The 26,416-nt window shown below is 44.5% G+C and overlaps 1 protein-coding gene and 1 long non-coding RNA gene across 3 annotated transcripts in view; one reads left to right on the top strand and one right to left on the bottom strand.

The window, feature by feature from the left end:
- Positions 1 to 18,761, bottom strand: part of LOC140682481 (uncharacterized) — a 39,127-nt gene extending 20,366 nt beyond the window's left edge. The window contains exons 1-2 of the long non-coding RNA XR_012054284.1: positions 18,501 to 18,761; positions 9,043 to 9,152 (exon numbers count right to left, since the gene is read on the bottom strand). This is a non-coding gene — a long non-coding RNA (uncharacterized lncRNA). The remainder of the gene's footprint in view (positions 1 to 9,042; positions 9,153 to 18,500) is intronic.
- Positions 17,623 to 26,416, top strand: part of ADCY8 (adenylate cyclase 8) — a 117,632-nt gene continuing 108,838 nt past the window's right edge. For both annotated transcript variants that reach the window (XM_030266702.4, XM_004174209.5), the window contains exon 1: positions 17,623 to 18,591. In XM_030266702.4, coding sequence (XP_030122562.2) covers positions 17,671 to 18,591 — 921 coding nt within the window. In that variant the 5' untranslated portion in view covers positions 17,623 to 17,670. The remainder of the gene's footprint in view (positions 18,592 to 26,416) is intronic.

Raw genomic sequence — 26,416 nt, 5'->3', positions numbered from 1 at the left:
GGGATGCAGAGATCCACAATGGAGAAGACCCACACCAGAGCAGGTGGATGCCTGAGAGGAAGCTGTAACCCCATGGGAGGCTCGTGGAGAGAGGAGCCCAGGCTGCAGCAGCCTGTCCTTGCAGGACTGCACCCCATGCAAGAATGACCCATGCTGCAGGAGTTTGAGGAGAAATCTTGCCCATGGGATGGACTCATGTTGCAGCAGGTCGCAGGGAGATGTTGCTTGTGAGACGGAGCCATGTTGGAGAAGTTAATGGAGAACTGTCTCCCGTGGGAGGGACCCCACAGGGCAGCAGTGGAATGACTCCTCTCCCTGGGCGGTGGGACAAACAACTTGTGATGAACAGACCATAACCCCCATTCCCTGTCTCCTTGCACTGCTGGGGAAGGAGACAGAGCTGGGTTAAGGTGTTTTGAAGATTTTATTTTACTTCTCATTATCCTGCTCTGATTTTCTTAGCAATAAGTTCAATTATATCTCTAATTTCAAGCCTGTTTTCCCAATGACAATATTTGGTGAGTGATCCCTCTGGTCCTTATCTGAACTCATGAACCTTTTGTCATATTTTCTCTCCCCTGCCCACCTGAAGAGGGGAATGAGAGAGAGGCTTTGGTGGGTGTCTGGCATCCCACTACAATTGTCCAGTGCAAATGTAGAGTTTCTTGTATGCACTTGTGTGCATTGAACATGTGGCATCAGACATGATGAGCTTGGAGAAGAACTTAATCAAAAGCAAGCCCCACAATGGTCATCTTTCAAGGTTTATCGAGAGGAGATTTTAAAATTACAGGCTACATTAATACAGTTGTCTTCTCAACAGAACATTTTATGGGATACTTTGTAGTTCTTAACAAGATTTTGTTCTTTTTCCCTCTGTCTCAAAAGAGCTTTAACAAAGAGAGCCCAAAACTAGTCATGGTCTACAAAAACTTTCATCAAGAGAAGACCAATTGAGAGCTTTGCATGTTTTTTTGTGAGGCATTTAACTTTGTCATAGTTATGATACCATGGATTAGACTAGATTGTTAATTCCATTTTAGCTTTCCTGATGTTAAAATCTTGAAAGAATCCTATCTTAAGATAATTCCAAGTGCTAGATGAGAAACTTACATCAAAACAACTTAGTAGAAACAAATTTGGGCTACTGAGGTAATTTTTTTTATATTGTTTTCTGGAGAATATTCTGGTTTTTTTTACAGAAGATGGAGGACAAGTGAAAACACTTCCCTTGGTTCTTAAAGAGCTGCTGTAGTGACTCATGATGATTATAGTTTAAGTGCACTGCTCTCCTTTCTGGACAAGTTTATCTGTCAGCATCCTGGTTTCCATAGTCAAGAAGGCATTGCAAATGTAACACAGCTGTTTCTGAAAATGAGGATTAGGACTATAGCACCAAATCAAGAATGAAGCTGAAACACATAACTGACTAGGAATGAAAAAATGAAAATGAAAATGAAAAAAGCTGGATTAAAGATCTTTCAAGATAAACATTCTTCTCTTTCCCACCTGCTCTCCATGTTCCTATAAAATCACTGTCCTTCCCTGAGTTCAGGGGTTGATTCTTCCACGCAGTGAAAGAGGTAAAAGAAAGAACATGAATTACCTGAGAAAATAATGATTATGGGATAAAGTCTTCCAGAGCTGAGCATGACAAACAAACAAACAAACAAACAAAATATTATCATATAATCCTGGAAAATACTCATCTCCATATTGCGTTTTTAAGACAGGTTCTAAAATGAACCTAGATAGTAGCAATATGCCCCCTTATTTGGCTGCTATAAACTGTCCATCTCTCTATATCTGCAACAGCCACTGACAACATGATTGACTGGGATTCCTCGGGCCAGCTTAGTGGTCCTAGGGACTCTCACCTGGCCTCCAGTGCTTCAGGGATGTGCATATGATCTCCAGCCAGCTTCAGCTGGATGTCTCAGATATGTCTGTGTATGACCAATAACTCATGGCCTGTGTTCAGGCAGATTTTTTAAGCTTTTGGTCCTTAACAGCTTTCATGCAGCTCAACTATCACGTGTGAACATGGATAAGAAGGTTTAGATGCTGTAATCTTCAATCAGTTTTCACCCTGAGTGGCTGAGTGTCAGAACCCTGGGAGCACTATTAGGTATAAATGTCACCATACCACAGTTTGCTGGGGGTTCCACCTGTGTGCTCAGCCCATGGGTTCAGGTTTTCAGCCCAGTCCTGGAGCTTCAGCCCCTGTCGTGCTCTGCCGTAGGAGCACCAGTCTCTGTGTGTGACTCCTGGATGGACCCTTAGCCTACACTAGGTAACTTACATCCTGGATGGATCCAACTCCTCAGATGTATTCTGAGCTTGTTCATAGCTCTGGATTTAAGGCCCTCTATTGGATGAATTTAGGGGATTAATTTAGGAGCCCAATCTTGTTTTGGGCCAATCTTTTTCTGGTTCAATCTTTTTGTGACCCAATCTTTTTGTAGCCCAATCTCCAGTCCCATTCCTTGCTCCATCATCTTCTGCCCACAGCTAAAACCCCTCCAGGGACCTGGGCCATGATCCATCATTTGCCATGTCTTGTACTGCAAGCAGACCCTGTAAGCAGTGCCCAAATCTGTCTATCTTGTCAAGATCCTGTGGGATTCTGCCCTATTAGAGGTGGCACTGTCTGCATAAGGATGACACCCAAGACCTTCAACAGAAAATATTCAATCTAAGACCACAGAAACCCAGGAAAAACATAACTGAAGGAAAAAAATGGTTTAGCACCCGTGAGCCAGTATATATTTGCAACTACTCAGTGCTGACATCATGTTCTGCTGTTCGCATGACATGAGAGGAGAAAAAATGTTTGCATAACACAACAGCATGTCAAGGTTAACTTAAATATTCCAGTATGGAAAATAAGAAAGTCTTTAGAAGACTACCTGGAAGGAGGGTAAACTGAAAGTTAAGCAGTTATTGACACACATCTATTGGAATATATGTTATTTTTTTCTGGAGATAGAATAAGAGTTATTTTATATGGGGTAAGAGAAACAGAAAGACTGACGCACAGCAAAAACACCTATAGATTGGCCTCTAAGAAATAGACTCATGATAATGTCTGTCAGCTGGAGAGAAACATGTCCATGTAGGCAGTGCTTCATTTTAGTTATTAAAAACAGGGCAAAATGGAACAAGAAGTCAATTATGTATAGGCAGAGAAAAGAGGAGGTTACTCAATAATAAAACTTTCCCTTCAGTCTTGCTTCTGACTAGAAAATCTGACATGTAGAACAATATCTGCTAAGTTTCATTGTCTTCAGGAGGATGCGTGTGGGATTAGACTTGTATTTGACAACTGGAAACAGAAACTCATTCATAGAGGAAATAAACATCATAGATGATTTTTTGGTTGCAGCTGAGTCAGAAAAGTTTCTAGATTTCTGTCAAAACAGACCTCTTAAAGGCACTGCAAGAGCTGATGCCAAAGTGGAGTGCTATAAGCTTGGAGACATTAATCCCATCTCTCTGCCAGTCTAAGGTTCAGCTTCAGATGTTCTTGTAGAACTGTTTCCCAGTTTAAGCAAGGAGACTGATAGCAGAGCTCATCCCTGTGAGCGCAGTCTGTACATCACTATGGAATAAAGGAAAAAAACCCTTTCAATAAGCAGCTGCAGAGAAATATTTGGATAGTTTGGGCTGAGCTAATGTTTCTGTCATTTGAAATTCATACCATGCTTAATCATGGTATCCTTAATCCTATGCAGTAGTGAACTTTGTGGTAACTGCACCAGTCCCTGTTTTGTCTGGGCTCCTCTGCCCACTGGATGTCCTGATTGGGGTAGATGGCAGAGATCAGATAATCATAGAATATCTTGATTTGGAATAAACCTACAAGCATTGTAGAGTCTAATTCCTTTGTTAGCTCCAGCCCTGCAAAGCGAGTTGGAAGCTGTGCATAGAGTTCCTGATGATGTTTCCACCATGGTGGGTGACATGCCAGCATGTCACCATGCATAAGCTGCCATCAGCAAGACACCTGGAAAGAGACAGAGTCAAGCAAAGGATGATTCTGACCAAACAGCCCATTCTCCAACACAGCTCCGAATAGCTCTGACAGTACTCAGGAGGGAGAAAATCATTCCTGAGAACAAATTTATCCTAGCTATATGTCATGAAACATTCAAACAAGAATATCTTCTTGCTTCTGCCTTCTTTGTGCAGCACCTCTTTACCCAAAACCTTCCTCCCTTCTTCTGTGCTCCCAAGTCTTTATGAGAGCCAACAACCTTCCTTCTACAATCACTCCTCTTAATGCAAAAGGGTTTCTTTCCCTGTTGGCAGTCTCATTTCTCTGAATAGAGAAACATCACCATTTTCTTCCTTAAAAGTATGAGGCAGAAATGCAAGAAATTTGCTCCATTCTCCCTGGACATTCAGTTAATCCTCACAGCCCAATTCCCAGTACTTAAGTGTGTAGCTTTTACCTGTGACCCACCAAGCTAGGGAGGAACATGTAGGTTCAGGTCTCATTTATCCGAAGGGTCTCTTGTGTGTTTCTTCTGCCTTGGCAGTTCAGAGTCTAAGAACCAGCCTCCTCAAATAAATGGGAGAATATAACTGTGACATAGGTAATGATATTTTCTCTTTTCTAATCTGCTGTCTTGAAAATCTGCCTCTGGTGTTTTTAGGATTCCACAGCTCTGATGAATCCACCTAGTAGATCATTCTACACATTTACTGCTCATCCGACTAAAATTATCATTACTCTGCATTAGAATAAAGCATTTACATTTCACACTTGTCATTGCAGTGAAATCAAGGGCCTAATACAATACAGCTCCAGCCATCCCAGTTGTTTTGGGGACAGCAAATACCTCTGATGTCAAAGCTGTATTTTAGGAAAGACACTGCAGGCCTATATAGTCCCTGTTTTTACCAAGCTTAATGGCATGAACCATATAAATTCTTCTCTCTCCAGTCCATCCAGCATTCCTCTGGCTGCACTGTACTTTTAGGGAAAAAAAACCATAAAGGTCATTCTGTTTTTCTGAGGCAGCTTCTCTAATATAAATAGAAAATTTGTGAGGGTGCACAGCAGGTTTTCCTACATCTAAAGGACTCAATGAGAGAAGTGGTTTCCAATAAGACATTATCAAAGTCACCTTTGTAGTCCTTACTATCTGTATGACGTGAATCAAGAGTTTGGATGAATGAAGCCTGCTTTCTAAGGACCAGAGTGAATGACTCTGATGCAGTGTCCTGGTACTCACTACTTCAGTGTGACACAGTCACTGGTAGTTGGGAGAGAGGATCACTGTCTGGGTCTGTTTCATGCTCTTGTTACAGCAGATATTTGTATAAATGGTTTGTGTAAATGGTGCCATGCTTAGTGGGTCAGACAAAGATTTTTCCATCACCTGTGTGGGGGACCCATAGCACTTCTGAAGTCTTAGCTTCAAATCCTACTCTACATCACATAGAATAGACAGTAGGAGATGAATTTCCCTTTTTTTCAGAGGAGTAACTGAACCACTAGATCCCTGTTAGGAATAACTTTGAAATAATTTCTCATTTTGACAAGAAATGTCAATAAACCCTTTTTTGGTAAAGCTTTATGGGAAAAATAATATTTCATTAAACGTGACTGGCACTGTTCTTTTGTATTATCTCCAGTTCCTGTCTTGGGCAATACTTGTCATACTTTTCTGATACTTCCTCAGCTATGATCTACTTCTTCTGGTGGTTTGAACTACACCTTCCTCAAATTCCTCTCCTAGAAAAAGGACAGTTGAGTCTGGAGTTTTTCCTTTGGGCTTTTTTCTTCACTTGTAGGGTGAAGTACACTACAAGAACATATGGCTGACTTCCTTCTATGGGAGATAAGACAGGGAGTACAATGGAACTGAAAAAACAGCCTGATCAAGTAGAAACAATGGGAGAGACAGACACAGATAACAGATCTCTTGGGTAGAAGTGACCCGAGAAACATGCTGTGAAACTGTAATGATTACTAAGTAACTGATGTCATACAGAATGTGTCACCAATAGGAAATTGTTATCAAAAATAAAATCCTATACATAAGTGTCATACAAGTATACCCTATATAAACCCTTTGTATTCTCAACAAAACTGGCTTCTGATCTCAGTCATCCCTGTCTATTTGTCTATTGCCAATATCCTTCTCTTGGGAAGCTCTGGCTTTTCCCAAGAGGCAAAGATGTTCCAAATCTGACAGTGCCTCCATGTTCCTAGGTGCCATCACTGCTATTCTCTTTCTCTCATTTTCTGGACTCAAACAAGGATCAATGCATGACTCAGGATCCCCTTGGAGTGAGAATTTCTCTGTGTGCTTGGTCCCACCACATCATCAGCTACTGAAAAAGACGTGAAGAGAAGGTAACACCTACTACAGGATCCTGGAGTGAATTAGAAGTCAACAGTGAATGCACATCCTTAGAACACTTCTGTGGGAAATGCCATTCCAAATTAAAAGCAGGAGGCAAAATAGAAGTTCTCTCCTAGATTAAGATTTACCCTAGTGGGTCGTTCCCTGACTGTTCTCAGCCAGTGTGCAGCGAGGAGCCAGGCCAAAAGTCACAGGCATTCTCTAATGTCAGACTTTAAAATATGCGAAAACTGACTTTGCTTCTTACTTTGCAAAGAGGTAGTAAAGCTCTTCTATCTTTGAAGTGCCCTTTTCATTTTTTATGGGCACTGCCTGCATGGGAAACTTATTCCACAGTGTCCAAGCAAATGAGTTTCAGAGTGACAGTAATGGTGTTAATCATTCAAGGATATCAATGTCAGGACTTTATAGTTTCAGGCACCTGGAGTTCAGAATGTCAATGATACCCCATGGCCATATGAAAACAATTTGGGAAACAGGGTGATAAGGTAGAGTATATTAACTCATTGCGTGAAAATAGTTCTTCCCAGGAGGGTACAGCAAAGTAAAATGCTTGCAAGCTTTTCTTTACTGAGAAAACCAGAACAGGTGTCAGTGGAGCTCACCTGGGACCAGTGAGTTCACAAGAGCAAAAGGATTTAATACTGCCATTCAGCAGCCTTTGTTCTGCCATTCTCAAGAAGCCACTGCAGCAAATTAAAGACAATGAAAAGAGGTCCAGTTCAATGGTCATTTTTTTCTGCTCTAAGATACAGCAAGAAAATACATTGAGACTCACACTGCACCCTGAAGGCTGAATTCTTCTTCCTGGGTGTTAAATTCCTTCCAGGCAAGGATGGGTGACTGTGTTGAGTCTGGCCTTATGCCAAGCAGAACTGGAGAGAAGTGGCTGCACTTCTGCCAGCTTCTCTCTTTGCTGAGTCAAGAGTCTCGAGATGAGAACATGGCCTTCTATGTTCACTTCATACAAAATACTGATATTTGCAAAAATACAAGGCATTATGAGAGCAAATGTACACCACCTATGACTCTGAGCTATTGAAACAAAAAAAGGTGAATAGCTGTATTTCAGCTGTTGAGAGCCCATCAAAAATAAAAAATAATTCCTCCCTGTTCTGCAGCAATAGTTGAAATGGAGCTTCTAGAAGCTGATGTTTCTTTAAAAGGAAATTAACTTGTCCTCCCTACGCACTATATGTACAATTTAAATTAACACAGAATAAATGAAGTTTTGAAATGCAAATGTGAAAATGAGTCAAGAATGCATTATAAATAAAGTTTACATATGGTGATGACAAGTGTCATCACATCTAAGTAACATCCACCACACTCTTTAGAAAATCACTAATGTAGTTTGAATGCCTTCTTTCTTTAGTGAAGTATGCATCAGTCAGATAGAAATATGTAAATAGCAATATCCTCTACAGTTATAAAACATTAATACTTGCTTTGTGTTGCTTTGCTTCTTTACTATTCTTATAAAAGTGTTCTTTAAAAATTTTTAGGAGATGACATTTGAAGGCAGCACCTTAAAACAGCCAAACAAGTGTTTTTTTCAAACTTCCATTCTGGTTACTTTTCCTGCATCTCAGATCAACGTCTCACATAACTGTTTCTGGAAGATCCTGTATTTCTTGACATGCACGTCCCAAAACTGGTGCCCATCCATCAAAGGTCATCAGCTCTTTATTGGCTTTGATGCATTCCTCCCAGGGCCTCTCTAACCTCTGTCCATGACTCAGGATCCTATCCCAGCCCATCTCAGGCACATCAGTCCTTTCACCAACAAGGTCATAAGTTGCCAGGCCTCAGGTCAACAGGCTGATGTCCCAGTGCATCTCTGTCCCCACAGAACTGCCTGATGACCTGGGATGGGGCTGCACAGCCCCACCAGGGGAGTGTCCCCTTTACCCATCCCCCAGAGAGTCTCTGTCCCCAGCAGTACTGAGCTATGACCTTACTGGTATTGAACAGAGTGGAAAAGATTACTCTGCAAGAATATCTTTCTGCTTATGCACCACAATGTTTGTTGTCCCTGCAACAACATGACATTGTTGGCTCAATTTCAGTAACCCCCAGATCATTTCTTGCAGAACTGCTATTTAAGCAGCTGTTCCCCATCATGTGCCAGTGTAACCGATTATTTCTGCTTATATGCAGTGCCTTCCACTCGCCCCTAGTGAATTGCATCTTCTGTTCTTTTCCTTGTTTTTATTGCCTATATCTTGAATTAGCCAATATTATTTTTAAATCTGGTTATGCCCTTCAGCTACAGGTGCTACTGTTTGTCCTGGTACTTAGTAAGTACAGCATATATTCCATCACACGGGCTTTTAACTCTGGTAAGGCATTTTAAAGCATAAATAATGCAGTTCCACTGAAGTTAAAAAGAGTCAACAATCTATGAACACAGACAAAATGGTCCACCAGGATGTTTGTTAAGAGTTTCTGAATATAGCTGCCTAAAATATGGAAGCTGAATGACCAGGAGTACATTTGCTGTTGCAGTGGTATTAGCTAACTCTCAGTTGATATCTGGAAAAAGGCCTTCGTTTTCTATCTTGAATTTGTGGCACTAAAGCTTCACCACTTTGACAGCCTCCTGCTTCTGCAAAAATGATGAAAGACACTGTCTTTCCCCATAAACACTTAAATATTTTCTCACCATAATTCCTGAAGAGATCTCAGAAGAGGTCAACTGCGATATAATGACGATTACTTAACACAGTGGCCACCGGTTCTTCACTGTGTCTAAGTGCTGCATCCCATCCTGGTCTGAAAAAACCATTGGAAATGGATACTTTTTGTTAATACACGTTTATCAGGAGAGTTATGTAATGAAGTTGTATTCACAAGCCTAATTCAAAGAAAAAATCATATGCAAAAGCTTGGAGCAATCAGACACTAGGCTTTCATTTCAGAGGCATCTCACTTTATGATGTGAACCATACTAGAGTAACACTTGGGGTCAACAGGAAGCAGTATTCCAGGATTCCTATAGTGCTAAACCAAAATGTCTGAGCTGCTGCATGCTGGAAACACCCACTGGAAATGTCTTGATTAAGGAGATGCCAAAAGAACTTAGAGCAGAATGTACACAATTTCCTTCTTACAAAGCACTGGAATTTAAGATATTTTGTCTCCCATTATGATTACAGGAGAAATAATTTTGTGTAATTCCTCATATAGCTGAGAGCAGCCACAACCATCCCCTGTGTAAATTATTGATGGTGCCATTGTAAATAATATTTATCACAAGAACATTACCTATAACTTGATTCTCAAATGGAACTGTTTAACTTGGATTTAGAGCCCTATAGGTGTCATAGGCATTCTCTGTGCTTGTTTCCTTGAAAAGATATTTGGATGTTCTGTAGGTCCTTGTATTACCTGGCAATGAGATTATGTTCTCCTTGGCTCTAAGTGGCCTCACAATGTTGAATGCAGAGCAGATGCAGGCTTTAAGATTGCTATTATTCCTTTCTCTTGTCATGTAAGAGAAGATGAAATTAATCACACATGTAGGGTAGACCACCTACAGACCATTCCTAAATATTCATCTTCACCAAAAACCTGCCATTGCTATCAAAAGGAAATCAGATTTAATCTTCTACAGCAAATCCTGCAGCACTAGAAAATGACAGGTTTTGGTGATTTAGAGAAATTCAGTATCAAATAGATAGCTCAATCATGAATCTATTATCCTCCCCCTATCCCAAGGAAGATGTTAGTGAATGTAAAAACAAGATAATGGAATGGAGAAACAAGGATTCTGCTGAGCCCATACACATTAATTGTATCATTTCAGAGAATGACTAAAGATTGCCATGAGTCAACGATTCCTCCTAAACATTTTGTCTAAGCACACCTACCATCCCAGCTTGACTGGCAACGAGCAGATTAACATGCTTCAGTTATGATGGCAGCTCAATTTGAAATAAATCACTATTAACAGCAGCACACCAGGCATCAGTGCTCTCTGCCATACAAACACTTAAAATGTTATTTTGCATATTCTCCATTTCCTAATGTAAGAAACCTTCTTAAAGAAGATAAGAGATTGAGGGGCAAGAGTTGTGTAGGGAAAAGAACTGCCTAGGAATCTAGTTGAATTAAGCCCTGTGTTTATCTACAGGCCAGCAAACTAGAGTCCTACACACTCATATATGCAAAGTAGCTGATGAAGCAATGCTTCAAAAGCACTGACTTTCAAAAACTTGCCTGGCACCCTGTCAACTCATCAAAGAGCTCCTTGAGAACTCAGCTCAGGAGTCTGAGTCTAGGATGACATGGTGAAAGTTTTTGTTGGCCCAGACTCCAAGCATTTTTGTAGTTTTACCGTCCTTGAACCCCAATACAACTGGAAACCCAAGTGGACAGTTCCAGGGTTTCTAGCTTGCTTGCTTTGTGAAACAGGGATGCAAAGAAAGGAGTTCTCAAGAGTCTAATAATTGTATTCATATTTTATTTAAAAACTGAAGATAATTCTTTTCCTCCAGGCAGAAGAAGGAGGAGAAGAAACAAAAGGAATTTCCTTTCCCTTGGAAATATGAAGGTTTCTAGGTTTTGTTCCTGTTCCAAGGTTTAATACATGCACATGCATACACATCCCTAACAGACTTTCCCCTCTTTGAAGTGGCTGACAGGGGGATTTCCTCTTAGGATATGTCTTATACTGCAGTAACTGCAGGATACTGATCTGGATGGATTTAAAATGTCATACAATATAACATTTCCCTATTTGAAGCCTAATTACATTTATTGTATACATCCACAGGAAACATCTCCATCCTGTAACAAGAAAAACACTTTGAGATCTAAATATTAAAACCTCTAAAACAAACTAAGAATTATTTTTTCAATTGAAAAAGTTATACAGAAAGCCTTATGTGTGCTTTTTTATGGTTTTACTTTCTTTCAAATGTATCAAATTCAAGTCTCCTTTCTAGTATTAATTTCAATTGTAGTTTCACTAATCAGGCTATCACTCCTAGCACTTGCTGCTTCAAGAAAATTGAGAATAAAATGTTTGTAAATGGATTGTCTTCTATGGGTTATAAAGATTTCACTTTAGAGGTGAATTTAATATTCATTTCCTTTTAACTTCTGTTGCACTTAACATGTAAGTCAAAGGTCTTTCGTGTCAAAATGAAAAACAAAATCCCTCCTTCAAAGGAAGCCCATAAAGTATCCAGAACCATCTAGTGCTTTGTAAAAAGTATGATTCATTCAGCAGTGCAGGTGTTTCAGGGATTTAACAGCATTACAGGAGAGTGATGGTGTGCACAGGAGAGAGACATGAGCCAAGAAACAGCTGTTCTCTAAAACCTGGTTGGGAAAGGGTGACAGAACTGAGGGAAACTTCTGGACAGTCCAGAGGGCAATGTGAAGGACAGTAGTTTTGTTTTGGGAAGGGTTTTGTTTTTTTTTTCAAATTCTTGAAACTGCACTTCATTCTGACTTGGGATAAAGGCTCTCCTTTCCTAACATGGAAGAAGAATACTTTCTTGTCTTTATTTTTTCCTTTGCTCCATCATGTTTTTTCTCTGGCGCTGAAAGAAAAACAAACCCAAAACTCAACCAACCTAAAAACAGAAACAGCCAACCATATTATCATCCACAGCAAAAAAATCCAAGGAATCATTTGAAAATGAAAAACTTAAATTCACTGTCTTAAAAATATGGATTTCTTCTGAGACCTAAAATTTTCCATTGCTTTTACAAGGGCCTGTATACACAGACCTTTTTTTTTAGTACAAAACAGCTATTCCAGGCCAGCAGCAGTAGCCAAAAAGTCTTGAGTAAAAGATTTGCAGTGGTCACAGCTGCTAATCCATTTTCAAAACCAGAGGAATAGCTGGGTGCATGAGGAAGGAGTGGACCTGGAAGAGAGAGGAGGAAAACACAGCTCTAACCACTGGTTAAAAGGTGCATTATTAATCTCAAATCCCTTATTTCTCTTCATTAAATCCCCATGCTTAGACTGTCTTCTGACTTTTATGTGGATATGTGTATCTGTGAATGGAGAGAGAGATTAAAAAATTATTTGCATGTGAGGGAACTGCTGCTTCACAAAATGGAGACGCAAAAAATTGACATATCTTGCTGCCTCTTTATACTTTGACATACTTTTTTTTTCTTTTTCTTTTTCTTTTTTTTTTTTTTTTGTCCATTTATTTATTTCTCCCTGCTTTTTGGCATCACTGGGGTATGCAGTAATTTAGCTTCATTGCTAAAAAACTTTAAAATATATCATTGATATTTCTACCATACTGAAAAAAATTATCTGCAAAACCCAGCAAATGTTGATTGTTTCCATCATCTGCTAAGCTATGTGTCCTCATCCTCTTTCTCTCTGATGTTTCAGTCCATGAAGCCTTGCATTTCTTTTACCATGGCTTTCATTAATTAGTTTGAATGCTTTTACTAACCAGTGTTACAATTTTCAATCCATTCTCTTATGCCCTGTGCTGCTTTTGTACAGACATCATATTGAGATATGCATTCATTTGAGGAAAGTGATAGACAGGGTTTTTAAAATAAGACTCAGTCAATGCCAGAATTTTTTTTTTTTTTTTGGTAGTATTAGAACATCTAAATTGTTGAATTGTTGCCAAGGAGAAGATGAAAAAAAGAAAAAGAATGAGGGACTTATAGGAACAAAAACCCAAACCACCAAGCAGGTAAGGAGAAAATTCCAAGCTAATTTGCTCATATTCTGTCATTTCTATAATTATTCAAGTTTCCCATTTCAGATACAGTGGTTTTCTGTCAATTGTTTGCTTTTCCTTTCTTAAATTATTTGGTCAAAAATTTATTTAAGTAAAAAAGATGTGTAATAATACAAGTGTTCCTTCATAATGTGTTTTATATGAAGCCGTCTTTGTTGGACAACCCTAGAGAGTTTTGCAGAGCATGGTGCCAGGTTTCCAATCCTGAGGACATAAATAGTCCCACTAAAATGAATGAGATCATTATTTGCATGATTAAATATCATAACATTAAACTGTACATAAATGCTACTGCTGTGGGTAGAGAGGGGGAAGGAGGAGAGAAGTGTGACATAAACTTTCAGGTGACAGAAGAGGAATGAATTCTGTCTGATTTTTCATCCTCCAAAAGCCTTCCAGTGACAGTATTATTTTTAAATGGCTTTTAGTGATTTTGTGACACTGCCAAGTCATTTAGCTCTATTAAAATTAAAAAAAGGAAGAAGAAATCCAACAGCAGCAAAAACAGAATAATGCACAGTATTAATCTAGTGCCAACTGAGTTTGGGACTTACAGGGCTTTGTGCCTGTGTGTGAAATTACCTTGTTGGACCCTCAGCCCATCCAGCCCTCATTGGCAAACAGGGCTTTGGCAGGATCACCCCTCTCCTGCTCCCCAGGATGGTCAGGCTTCTTCCTTGCTCTGCAGAGCCAAGAGCATTGCTGCAGTGGGTGCCAGTGCTCAGCTCTTGTCCCCTTCTTGGTAACCCTCCACAAAGGTGCCCAGTACTTCTGTGGCTGACTCAGGAATAGGTGCAAGAAATGAGCACACCCTTACCTAAACGCTCTGCACTGCTTTGCCATCACCACTGAACAGAGAGTAGGCTCACCAAATACACAGATGGCACAGAGCTGGGGAGGGCTGCTGGCATGGAGGAGGACAGGTTTAGTTTTCAACATGTTCTATTTCAAAATTGGCATGCAGGATGGAAAAAACAATGCATTCCAGAGAGGGCAAATGCAAGATACTTCATGTAGGCTGTTATGCACATATGGAGCAAGTGACACCTGCCCAGGCCTTGAGGACACAAAGTTTCAGTAGGCCATCAGTTCCTGATAAGCCTATGATGGGAGGACGACAGATATGTCCTGGGAAGTATAAATAGGCGTGCAGATCATAAAACATAGCCCTAGGTATAAGAAAACTTTCCAGTGTATAACCAAGCTGAGCTGTATGAATTTCACAGAGCAGCAAGAAAGAAAGAGAATAAAATCATGAAACAAGAGTATATAATCAAGAACAAACAAAAAAGATCTTGAAAATGTGACCCGTGGGGCGGGAGGGGTGGGGGGGGGCGGGCGTGAAATTACAGAAATTATGTTATTTTGCCTAAGCAATCAGAAGGGGAAGAGAGAGTGGATAGAAGAGACATTCATTAAATATGTATAGACTACTGCCAGGATAATCTGTTCTCCCTGTTCATGGTGGACAGGACAAGAAGTGATGTGCTTAGTGAATGCTGCAAGGAATGTTCAGGTTATATATGAAAATGATAAGGATGGAGAAGCGTAAAAATAGACTGCCTGGGGAGGTATAGAGCCTTTATCACAGGAAAAATTATGAGAGTAGAGTTCAGTCTGCCATGAGGCAAAGGAAACTGCCAGCACTGTGATTCAGTGCATACAGTAACATTAGAGAACTGGGATGTCCCTATCTTGGTTTCATCTTATCTCTTTTGAATAGGTGTCTGCTTAAACTGCATTATATATTTGCTTCTTTTTCCTTTTATTTATCATGATTTGTGTTGAGCAATCTGGATGAGAAAGTTGCTTTCTTTCTGTGCTCTGGGGTAATAGCACTAATAATTATTATTCCTTTCATTAAAGAAATAGATAAGTTTTTGCATAAGATTTCTCCTCTTATAGTGTCTTTTTCATCTTGAAGTAACGCTACAGTTTCCATGGGCTTTATCTAGGAGCAAGGATATATGTCTCTATTACTATTGTGAAACCAGTATTAACCCTTTCCAGGTTAGCAGGGTCATGCTGAATCACAGGAAAGACCCATCTCTGTTCACAAAAATGCCACTCTTTCCTTATCAGGGCTCTGAAGAACAAGAACTTCCTCTGCTTATATCTGTGCAAAATCTGCCTCACACATGGCACACAGACTTGGCTGGAGTTCCCAAATCTATTGTGGAGTAAATACAGAAACAGGCAGTGAAATCCTTCCTATATCTCCATGTCTTCCTGACAATAATAATAATAATAATAATAAAAGGTGAATTAAGCAATGACAGCTGGAGGGGTGTGCATGGAAGCTCAGATCCACTGGAAGTCAAGTATCACATGCCATTTTTAAGCACCCCAACTCCCAGCAAGCTGGAGCTCCTATTGGGGTAGCACAGCTCTCTTCCAGGTAGGGCCTCTGTCCACACTACTGCTGTTAGAAGGCAGCTGCATGCTTATCTCAAAGAGTTAATCGGGCATCATTCTTGTCTTTTGAAACACAAAGAAACACCTCTCCCTCAATTTGCCATAGTCTAATGAGTAGACTGTATCTGCTACAGCTGCTTCCAGCAGCATGGCTTCAGCTCTAAACTGGAGGTTTCAGCTTTTCCCCCAGGACAGGGTTCAGACACCTTCACAAGGTTTACTTTGGGCAGGGGAGGAATGGAAGAGATAAAGATTGATACCTCTTCCTCTCTGGGCTGTGCCACCATGCACAACGCAGCCAGGTTTGCTGGCACAGAGTGACTCCACAAGCAGAGGAGCAGGAACAATTTCATCTGTCAGCATAGGGAATGAGGAGTGGCTTTATATCCACGCTCTGTACATGGGACAGTTTCTGTTATTTCTCCAGCATCTATAAGTGCTGTCAGGATAGCATCATCAAACATTCACTTAACACAGGGTAGACAAATTCACAGTCCTGGCAGTGACAGCACCTTTCCGAGAGGGTCTGAACTTGCTCAGGCAGAGGTGGGGCTCGTAGGGCTCCCTCACCCTGGGCAAGTGTGGTCTTCCCAAGCAAGGTCTGAGGATCTTCCTTGTGGTGGGGCAGAGGGATGCCTGGCTGCAGCATCAGCTCTCGCTGAGCGCTATGGAGGGATGCACCTGTCAGGTAAGGCGGGACAGTCCGGGGCACCTACAGAAGAGCTGCTGAGAGAAACCCAAGTGACGCTTGAAGGAGCCTCCTGGGACCAGGGGACCTGCTCTGCGGCAACCCCCGCCCGCTGTCCTTCTCCCAGCGCTGCAGCTGCGGCTGCTTTAACCGGGCCGGGGGGGTCCTGGCAGCCCCGCCGACGTGGCGGGCATCAGCTGACCGCGCCGGGCTCTGCCTCCTCCCGGGCCGCCCGCCCGCAGCTCCACTCCGGCGGCGGCGGCGGCGGCGGCAGCGGCGGCTCCGCCGTGCTCGTCCCGCGGCTCCCGGGACAGCATCCGCCGCCAGCTCCCCGCAGCGCCTCAGGAACCGCGCTCCCTGCGCTTTGCCCTTGCCCCTTCCTGCTGCTGCTCCTCCTCCTCCTCCCTGCCGCCGGGGAAGCCCCTGAGCCGGAGCACTCCCTGCCCCGGCCCGCGGAGAAGTTGGGATATTCCCATCTGGCTGCCCAGAGCTCTGAGTTTAGGGTGGGATTTTCATTCCCCGCTCTTTCGATTTTTTTTAGATTTGGGTTTTGATGTGATTTTTTTCCCCTCCTCTTTTCTTTCTTTTTTTCCCTCCCTTTTTTTCCCCTCCCTTATTTTTCCCGTTGCCAAGCAAGCCGAGTGTCTGCGATGGATGGGAGCCCCGAGTCCCCCCCGGGCAGAGACGCTCCGTGAGCCAGGGGCATGCCCCGCCGCCGGGGGAAAGCGGGCGGGCAGCCCCCGGCCGGCGGCTCCTTCGCCGTGACCGAGGATGCCCGAGACGTGGCCGCCTCTCCACTCCTGCCCGAGCTCGCAGCGCTGCCGCTGACCGCAGCCGCGGGAATTACAGCAACTCCCCGGCACCAGACCTCGGAGCGGAGCCCCGGGATCCCCGGAGAGAGGAGCTCCCCGCTGTGACCGACTCTGCAAGGCGGCTGCACCCAGCCCTCCGTGCCTCCGGCCTCCGGATGGGGCCGAGGATCGCCCACCGGGCAGCGAGGCTGCGCCCGTAGATGCTCCGCTCCTCCCTCCTCCACCTCCTCTCCGAACCCGCGGCTCGGTTTCACCCCCGCGCACCGCTCCGAGGAGGGCGCGCACCGAGCCCGCCGGGGCGCCGGGGCTGCGCCGCAGCCGGGCTCCGCGGGATGCGGCTCCGCGGGGCGCCGCGGGAGCGGGCACGGGGCTCGGGCCGCCTGCGCTAAACCGGCGCGGCCGCCCCCCGGACCCCGGCGGCCAACCAGCCCCGCCGCCAGCCGCACCGCCAGACCCAGGGACCTGCCTACAAATGTGATCCCCGCACCGCCACCCCGCCGCCGCCACCCGCCCTTCGACATCCCCTCCCTCCTCTCCTGCGGTTCCATCCCTCCTCCTGTTCCCCTCCCCAGAGACGGTCTGTGCCCCCCCTCCCCTGCCCCCCCGCCCCCCGCCAGCCGGCGCTCTGCCCCCCGCCAGTCACCGCCATGGAGCTCTCGGAGGTGCGGTGCTTGAGCGACAGCGATGAACTTTACACCATCAACAGGACTCCCCCCGGCAGCGGCAGACCCCAGCGCCTGCTGTGGCAGACAGCCGTGCGCCACATCACCGAGCAGCGCTTCATCCAGGAGCACAGCAGCAGCAGCGGCGGCAGCAGCAGCGGCGGGGGCAAGGGCTTCAGCTCCGACGAGACCTGCTGCCCCAACCACCACCCGCACCCACCGCACCACCTCCGGCGGCAGTCGGCCGGACGGAGTTTGGGCAGCGAGCGCCATAACAACGGAGGCACCAAAGTCTTCCCGGAGGGCACAAGCAGCAGCGGAGACTTGGGCTTTCTGCCCCTGGACTGTGCCCCCAGCAACTCCGACTTCTTCCTCAACTGGGGCTACACCTATCGCGGGGTGATCTTCCCCACTCTCCGCAACTCCTTTAAGTCTCGGGACTTAGAGCGCCTTTACCAGCGCTACTTCTTGGGTCAACGGCGCAAATCTGAGGTGGTCATGAACATCCTGGACGTGCTGACCAAGCTTACTCTACTGTTCCTCCACTTGACCCTGGCCTCTGCTCCCATGGACCCCATTAAGGGCATCCTCCTGGGCTTCTTCACTGGCATTGAGGTGGTGATCTGTGCCTTAGTGGTGGTCAGGAAGGACACAACCTCATACACCTACCTGCAGTACAGTGGTGTTGTCACTTGGGTGGCCATGGCCACACAAATTCTGGCAGCAGGACTGGGCTGTGGCCTCCTTGGGGACGGCATTGGCTATGTGCTTTTCACGCTTTTTGCGACCTACAGCATGCTCCCGCTGCCACTCACCTGGGCCATCCTGGCTGGACTGGTCACCTCTGTCCTGCAGCTCGCCATGCAGCTGGTTATCCCCAGGTTTGCCGCGACTTCCCTCAACCAGGTACCGTGGTGAGGAGAGGGTGGGAGCAGTCCTCTTTCTCCATTACCCTGAGTGAGAGGAGGTGTGGGGGGAGGTCCCAGAAGATCCCTGCCCTGTTAATCAGGTGCTCAGAAGTTCATTACCTGGAGGGGAGATCATAGGCAAAAATTAACCTTCTTGATTCCTCTTCTTCAGTCTCCCGTTGTCCATCCCAGTGTTTCACCTCAAGCTGGGAGTTGGGACTTTCTAACCACCCCATCCCCTCTGCTTGTGTTCACTACATTGCTGTCTCTTGAAATAGCACTGGGGAGAGAAGCTCCTGGGGCAAGTGGGGACAATGGGTCATTTATTATTCCCCTCCCTGACTTCCAGCAGTGGTTTGGGGTTTGAGATGACTCTGTCTTGGCCAAACTCTCACAGTGCTCCCATTTTACTTCTCATGCCTTTTAACTCTGAATCTGCTGGGGCAACTGGTACGTCTATAGGTGAAGGGCAGCTTGATCTGAGCAGTGGGAAAAGAGGAGCAAAGCATGCTGCTCTTTTGCAAGGAGAGACCAGTGAAACCTCAGTGAAGCCAGAGCAAAGCTCCCTTGGAAGATTTGGTGTGAGATCCTAGGTTGTGTTAGAGAACACTAATAAGCCTTTTCTGCCAGTGGTCAAAGGGCAAACACTGTTGTGCTAAATCCTTACAAGTGATGTGTAGGACAGAGTGCCGGTTACATGGTGAAGTGTTGTGTGGTGCAGACTTCTGAGAGGCATTGGTCAGGATAGGTCTGAGGGGTTAAAACCAGGTCTTACCTGACTTCACACACAGATGACTTCTTCCATAGTAAAGTGAGAATGTACCAAAATCCCCATATCCCTGCAAGGCAAGAAAATAGTGGGTACTAGGACAACTTAATCCCAGAGATTCTTGCTGCTCCCTTTTCCCTCCATTTCCAGACTGTCACAGCTCAGTGCTACCAATATTTCATAGCAGATTATCATCTCCATTTGACTTGCTGCAAGGAATCAGGGAGAAAAGGGTGGAGATACTGTCAGATGATCCCAAAAGAAGGGAGGGACGGACGGTACAGGGGAATTTGTTGCTGGTGGAATGTTATTGATATGAGGGTTGGGATGTGCACCTGGGGAGTGACTGGTCTTGCACCTGGAAGTTTGATGTCCATGATTCTTGGGAAACATCTACCTTTCTTAGACCCTCATCCTCCTGAAACCCCTGCCCACCCCTGCCCGTGCCCTTACTACATGCACTTGTTAGCTGTGGGCTGCCTGAGCTAATGTCCCAGTGATTGGGCTCTCCCTGTTTTAGAAAAAGCTGCCCTGGTATGTTGCACCTGGCTGAGCCCTGTGGACGTGAGACAATTAGGCTGTGGCAGAATTGTTGCCCAGCCCTTGGTGATGTGCTGATGAATGAACTGCAGTCGCACGCCATGTCCTACTCCCATGCACTGCTGCTGCTCTTAGTGACGGGTCAAAAGCTGTGTGAGTTATGCTGATTTCTTAATTTACTTCCATGTCCTCTCCTGGAGCTATGAGTAATGCACTGCTGTCTCATTATGCACCGGTATCACAGCTGTTTAGCTACTACACACACACAACACACATTTCCCACAGACATTTCCCAGGAGAGATACTAGTATCTTCGTTTTGCAGCCAGTTGTGTGAATGAACTGCCTTGGAGCGGCACACAATGAAAGGTTACCAGCCAGATGATTGTCTTCATGAACTACATATATAAATCTTAACAGGATCCGCGCAGCTTGTCACACATCGGTGCTGATTTACACTGGCTGCCCAGGAACCACTTAACACAGCCCGCCGCTTCGGTCATTTGCCCCCAGCTCCTGCGGGAGAGGCCGGACCCTTCCCTGTCCCGGGGCTGGATCCCTCCCCGATGCCAGAGAGCTCGGAGGGGTCGGGGAGGCGCTGGTTCGGGCGCGGAGCGCAGTGCGGAGATGTGCGGGGGATGCGCGGAGCGCGGCCCCGAGCGCTGTCCGCCCGCCCGGTGCTGAAAGCGGCGCGGCGCGGCCGGGAGCTCCCTCCGGCGGCTCCGCGGGGACCGGGGCTCCCTCCGGCGGCCCCGCGGGGACCGGGGCTCCCTCCGGCGGCCCCGCGGGGACCGGGGCTCCCTCCGGCGGCCCCGCGGGGACCGGGGCTCTCTCCGGCGGCCCCGCGGGGACCGGGGCTCCCTCAGACGGCCCCGCAGGGACCGGGGCTCCCTCCGGCGGCTCCGCGGTGACCGGGGCTTCCTCAGGCGGCTCCGCGGTGACCGGGACTCCCTCCGGCGGCCCCGTGGGGACCGGGGCTCCCTCCGGCGGCCCCGCGGGGACCGGGGGCTCCCTCAGGCGGCCCCGCAGGGACCGGGGGCTCCCTCCGGCGGCCCCGCGGGGACCGGGAGCTCTCTTAGGCTGCCCCGCGGGGACCGGGGCTCCCTCAGGCGGCTCCGCGGGGACCGAGCCCGCCCGCGACCCCGCGCCCCGCCGCGGCCCCGACCCTCGCGGTCACCCTCCCGGGCCGTCCCTCGCAGGGCGGGCATGGGCTCGGCCCGGGGCCCCGGGGCGCCGGACCGGGTTCCCGGGTGAGGCACAGTCCTACTTTGGCACTTTTTAGCCTTGCACCGTTTTCTTACTTGTGGCAGACGATTGCTGAGCCCTCTCGAGCATTGGTGGATGAGGGCTTTTGCAGCTGATGAAGGATATAAAGCTATTGCTTCACAGGTGGAGACAGCTAATTTAAATGACTGTGTCATCAAGGTTATGTAGGAAATTTTTGGGCCAACAAAGATTTCTTCCTCCTGCAGGCAAAACATTCTCTTTTATCACAAGGCTTATTTTCTCAGGTGAAATACAGCATCTTCCCTTCAAATAAGCCTTACAAGACTAAATGTGCTATTTGATTATGTAGCAATACCTGTGAGCATCTTGCTCTGCTTCAGGATGCAGACATACCAGACAAAAAGCAGGAATTAAAGTATACAATGAAAGAAAAAGCAGACAGTAAAACTCTGATCATGCGACAAATAATGGATTTTCTACTGATTTTTTTAAATCTGAATTTCATACAGGTGAAAATACTGAATTAAATTCTGAACAAAAAAAATATCTTGAGTCAATTTCGTACTGGACCCAGTAGCATCCGTGGGCAAAATGGTTGTGATTCTCTCCTCAGTTACACAGGTATAAATCAGCAATACATCTATCTAAACTCATAAAGTTGCAGCAGTTTACACAAAAGGAAAACCAAGTCCTTCGATGTGTTTTCCCCTAACCTCTTAATTAAGTTTAGTTTTCACTGATAAGTTTGTTTACAAGCAGGTCAAACCATTACTAATGCTTCGTACAAGAATAAAGTACTGCTGCCTGGTTCACTGTTGTAGTTTTCATGGATTATCATGAATATAAATAATTTATTCTGTTTACTTTTTTTTCCTGCAGTAACTCTTAAGATGTCACCTGATTTTTCTTCCCTACCATCTTAGAAAAAGCTGAAGGAGAAAGGCTTGAAACTAGATTTTTGTTGAGTAACAAGAACAAAACCCAAACATAGTCTCACTAATTTCAATCCTGCTAAATGCTGAGTGTTTCTGGGGGGATATGATCACTTTTAAACCATCTGACTACAGCCTAAAATGCTGAGGAATGTGCTGCTGCTCAGCTTGAGAGGAACCATGAGAAAGAGACTGATACCATGACTTAGATAAAGGCTGCACTGATACTGATTAAAGATTGGGCCAGGAAGCAAATGAGAATGAAAGATCTTACTGGTAAACAAGTGCAGTGCATGGATTTGTGTGCCTGGCCAGATACCATGATGGGGTAGTGTTTGTCTCTGACATTCCCCAAAATGAACATTTCATTTGTATTGCATGTACTTTTACTTTTTCCTGGGTAACAATGAATGCAATCCGAAATTTCAAAGACCACATGCGTTTCAGGCATATGGGGAAGAACAAACAACTAAGAGCTCCTTCATGTTATGTAACATAGGCAGATGATAATATAGACATGAGTTTTGACAGGCTTGAAATTATGTAAGCTACACACATACTCTGGATTTTAATCCTCTGCCTTTGCACTCTTCATTCACATGAGTAAATTCCACCAGAGTCAGTAAGACTGCTCTCATTACTAAATCACATATATAAGGGATACCTTGAAAAGGTAAGTCCTAAATTATGCATATTAAATAAAACTTTAAAAAGACATTTAGAAATAACCTTGAAGTAGATAATACTAATACTGGGTAAACTCATTCTTTTCCCTCTATCTTTCCAAGCCTAGGCAGTTCTGTGAATTATTTTTTTCCCTGCTTATTTTTTCCCCAGATCCTCTCTCTGGGTTATTAATAGAGGGAAAGGCAGAATTTATGAAGGCACAAGGAGCCCTACAGAGATAAATCTGTGTAATTTTACAATGGAAACTGACAGCTTTTGCATGCATATTTCAGTAACATGTTTTCCAAAACCTAATCAGAGATATCAGTATTGAATAAATGCAAAACACACTTATCTCTTCAAAATTTCTGCTAAATGCTTGTAGAAAATCTATTCAATCTGTCAAATATAAGGACATTTCAAAGTTAGCTACCATTTGAGAAACAGAATCAAAACACTCAACCTTTCTCCTCATGTTTGCTTTTTAGCATTATTTGCTATGTGTTTTTCTGCCATAGTGTTTTGTAGTGACTTATAAACTGAGTGTGTGATTTTAGGTTGGATTACGAACTGCTTTCCTTTTATATCCTGTAATATCACCTGACCAGTATCAGTGGGTCACAGCTTAATTAGATTAGCATTGGATACACTTTTCTCTGGAGCAACTGCATCATTCTTGGGCTAAGTAGGGCAAATGCACTAAGTATATTTACAATTTGATGATTAATTGCCTCCAATATATAGGAACTCGGGCAAAACCATGAATGAAACCTACTTTCATCAGTGAATTTCAGCTCACAACAGTCTGTGCTTGTTCTCACTAAAACTTACCTCACTAGATTTGATATGACATTTTTTCTGCTGTCAAGACACTTCTGGGCTGCTTTCAAGGGTTTGTTTACTGCTTGTTGTTTTTTCATGGCCTAGAAAGAGGCATATGCTCCAAAACAGCAATATCTAATGTATAATAATCACATACCAGAGCACTGCACTTACAGCAGATCATGTTTGAATGATCCTTATTAGCCTGTACAGAAGTCTGAAGGGGATAAACATCTCTAGTTCAGCTTCTTACTGCACTTCTCAACACTTCAATGATGTCATGGGAATAGGAAAGAGAGGAAGGCAAAACTAGAACTGTTCAAGGGATTAGTCTTTTTCCAGAATGCAGGGAAGGCAGAGGTTAGAACAACTTCTTACCTTTTCCTTATTTCCAGCATATTTGGCTATGCATGAGATAAACTAGAGTGGTTCACATAAAAGGTGAAATTTAGTAAACAGAAAAGAAATTATGCCTTTAAATTAATGCTTGGGTTGATGGTAACTCCAAACCTGAAAATCCTTAATCACTCCTGCCTGGCACTCCATTCCTGTAGGCACACAACATGTAATGGTCCGGGCAAGTGGCCAGGAGTGGGTTGAAAGGCAGCCCCCACTGGGTGGTGGCAAGTGGCTCCTTTTCTAAGTGGCAACCTGCCACGAGTGGGCTCCCCAAGGGATCAATATTGGGCTCAGTGCTGCTTAAGTGATCTGGAAGATGAGATCAAGTGCATCCTTATAAAGTTTTCCTACAGTCCCAAACTGAGTAAGGAAAGGAGAAGCCAGCCTGCAGGAAGATCTGGATTGTCTGGAAAAATGGGCTAGCAAGAACCCTATGAAATTCAACAAGGACAAGTGTAAGGTGTTGCATCAAAAAAGCATAATCCAGGATTGCAGCACACGCTGGCAATCTGCCTGGTTGGGAAGCAGCTTTATGGAAAGGGGTCTTGGGGTCCTGGTGGCCAACAAATTCAGAATGAGTGACCAGTGTGCAGCTGGGGCAGAGAAAGCCAGCAGGAGGATGGGCTGCATCGACCAGGGCATCCCCAGCAGAGATCAAGAAGTCATTATCTCATTTTATTCAGCACTGGCCTGGCCTGGAATATTGTGTTCAGGTTTGGTCCCAGCTATACAAAATGATGTGGACTGGCTGAACAGACTCCAAAGAGAGTCCACAAAGATGAGCAAAGAAGGGGGAAGCCTGATGTATGGGGAAAGGCAGAGAGAACTGGGCTTGCTTAGCCTTGAAAAAAGGAGACTTAGGGGAGACATTTTTGCCCTCTATATTTAAAGGATGTCAACAAAGATCAGACTCCTTTCTCACAAGGAGTCTTATGTAAAAGGTGAGGGGTGATGTGTAAAAATCTTGGGGAGGTTATGATTACACACAGGATGAAAATATTTGCAATGAGAATAATCTCTCCAGAGAAGTGGTGGATTCCCTGATATTGGACACCTTTAGGATTCATCTGGACAGGCTGCTGGGCCATCTTGTCTAGACTGTGCTTTTGCCAAGAAAGGCTGGACCAGATGATCCTGGAGATCCCCTCCAACCTTGCATTCAATGTTTCTGTGACTATATGATCATATTTCTCTAAGTATAGCCTTCTTGCCCTTACCTGTGCTTCCGTTTCCATGCATCCCATGAAGTGCATCAATAACTCTATAAGTTACCAGGCAGCCTACCCTACCCAGCATCCAAACACTGTTCTACTTGGAACACATTTTGCAGTCGTACTATACACACAGCACCTGTCCATGTCAAAGTCAGTAGAGAAGGTTATTGTGCTCTTCCTCTGTGTAACAAATGTGGTAATGAAAATATTCCTGGGATATGGTAGACCAAGGTTTGAATCCCTTTTCCCTAGAGAGGATTGAAGTCTATTTCTCGTACCTCACCAGAAAATTTCCAAAGCAAACCCATTGCTAGCACAACTGTTGTTCTGTGAAGATAAAAATTTAAGATTCAATGTGAAAAAAGAAAAATTAAAAAAAACCCCAATATTGACTCTGTAATCAACTTTTTATGGAATTCATCACTGGAGGGGTCCTTACTCAACATTTTAGTGTTTTATATAATGTTAAATCATTCCCTTGAACACAGGTCCCAACCAGCAGACTGTACATTTCGACCTTCACTCTGACCTGATTAATTTTGAACCTCTTTTTCAGAGGGCTAAAAAGCCCAAGTATATAGGGGAAAACATTACAGTGATTATGTAAATTGGGGAAACTGAGGGGAAATTAGGGAAAATCAATGTTTTAGACATAGTCCCTGCCTTTCATTGTTGCAGAGCCTTTCTGCATACTGTGTAAGGATCTGTAAGAGTATGGTGGCATTCAACATAGGCTTCTGAATTAAACTCTAGTAGTTGTGTGTCTGCAAATGAGCTGCTCAAGGACCTTGCTTTGTGGCTTATGAGACATATTTTCTTCATCTTTGCCTTTCTTACAAACACAAGTTCTATCACTTGTTCTGGAGTGAGATTAATGCAAATGGCTGGGTTAGTGCTGCAGTGTATCTTGAGCATTTTGTTAGCAGTCTCAGTTATTCAAACCAGAGATGGGAGAGACCTGGATCATCAAAGTGATCAAGCACAAAAAATCCTGAGGATCTGGCATTTCTTGGAACAAAAGATTTTTTAAGGGCTATCATTAAGATCTGACTTACTTACAGACTTCCAACAGCTTCATTTAGATCCTTGATTTAAAGCCCACAGAATGTAAAGAATCCCATAGGTATAAGGATTTTTAGGTGAACCATGAAGATGACTTCTCAGGATTCTCTTTAGGGAAAGTTGTGCTCTGAATCCACAGTTCTTCTGAAAAAGAACACAAATGTAGACATCCAGCTCCTCCAGGAATCTCTCT

This window comes from Taeniopygia guttata, chromosome 2, assembly GCF_048771995.1.
Source record: "Taeniopygia guttata chromosome 2, bTaeGut7.mat, whole genome shotgun sequence".
Lineage (NCBI taxonomy): Eukaryota > Metazoa > Chordata > Aves > Passeriformes > Estrildidae > Taeniopygia > Taeniopygia guttata.
The sequence above is the reverse complement of the archived record's forward strand: the minus strand, read 5'-3'. Positions and strand labels throughout refer to the sequence as shown.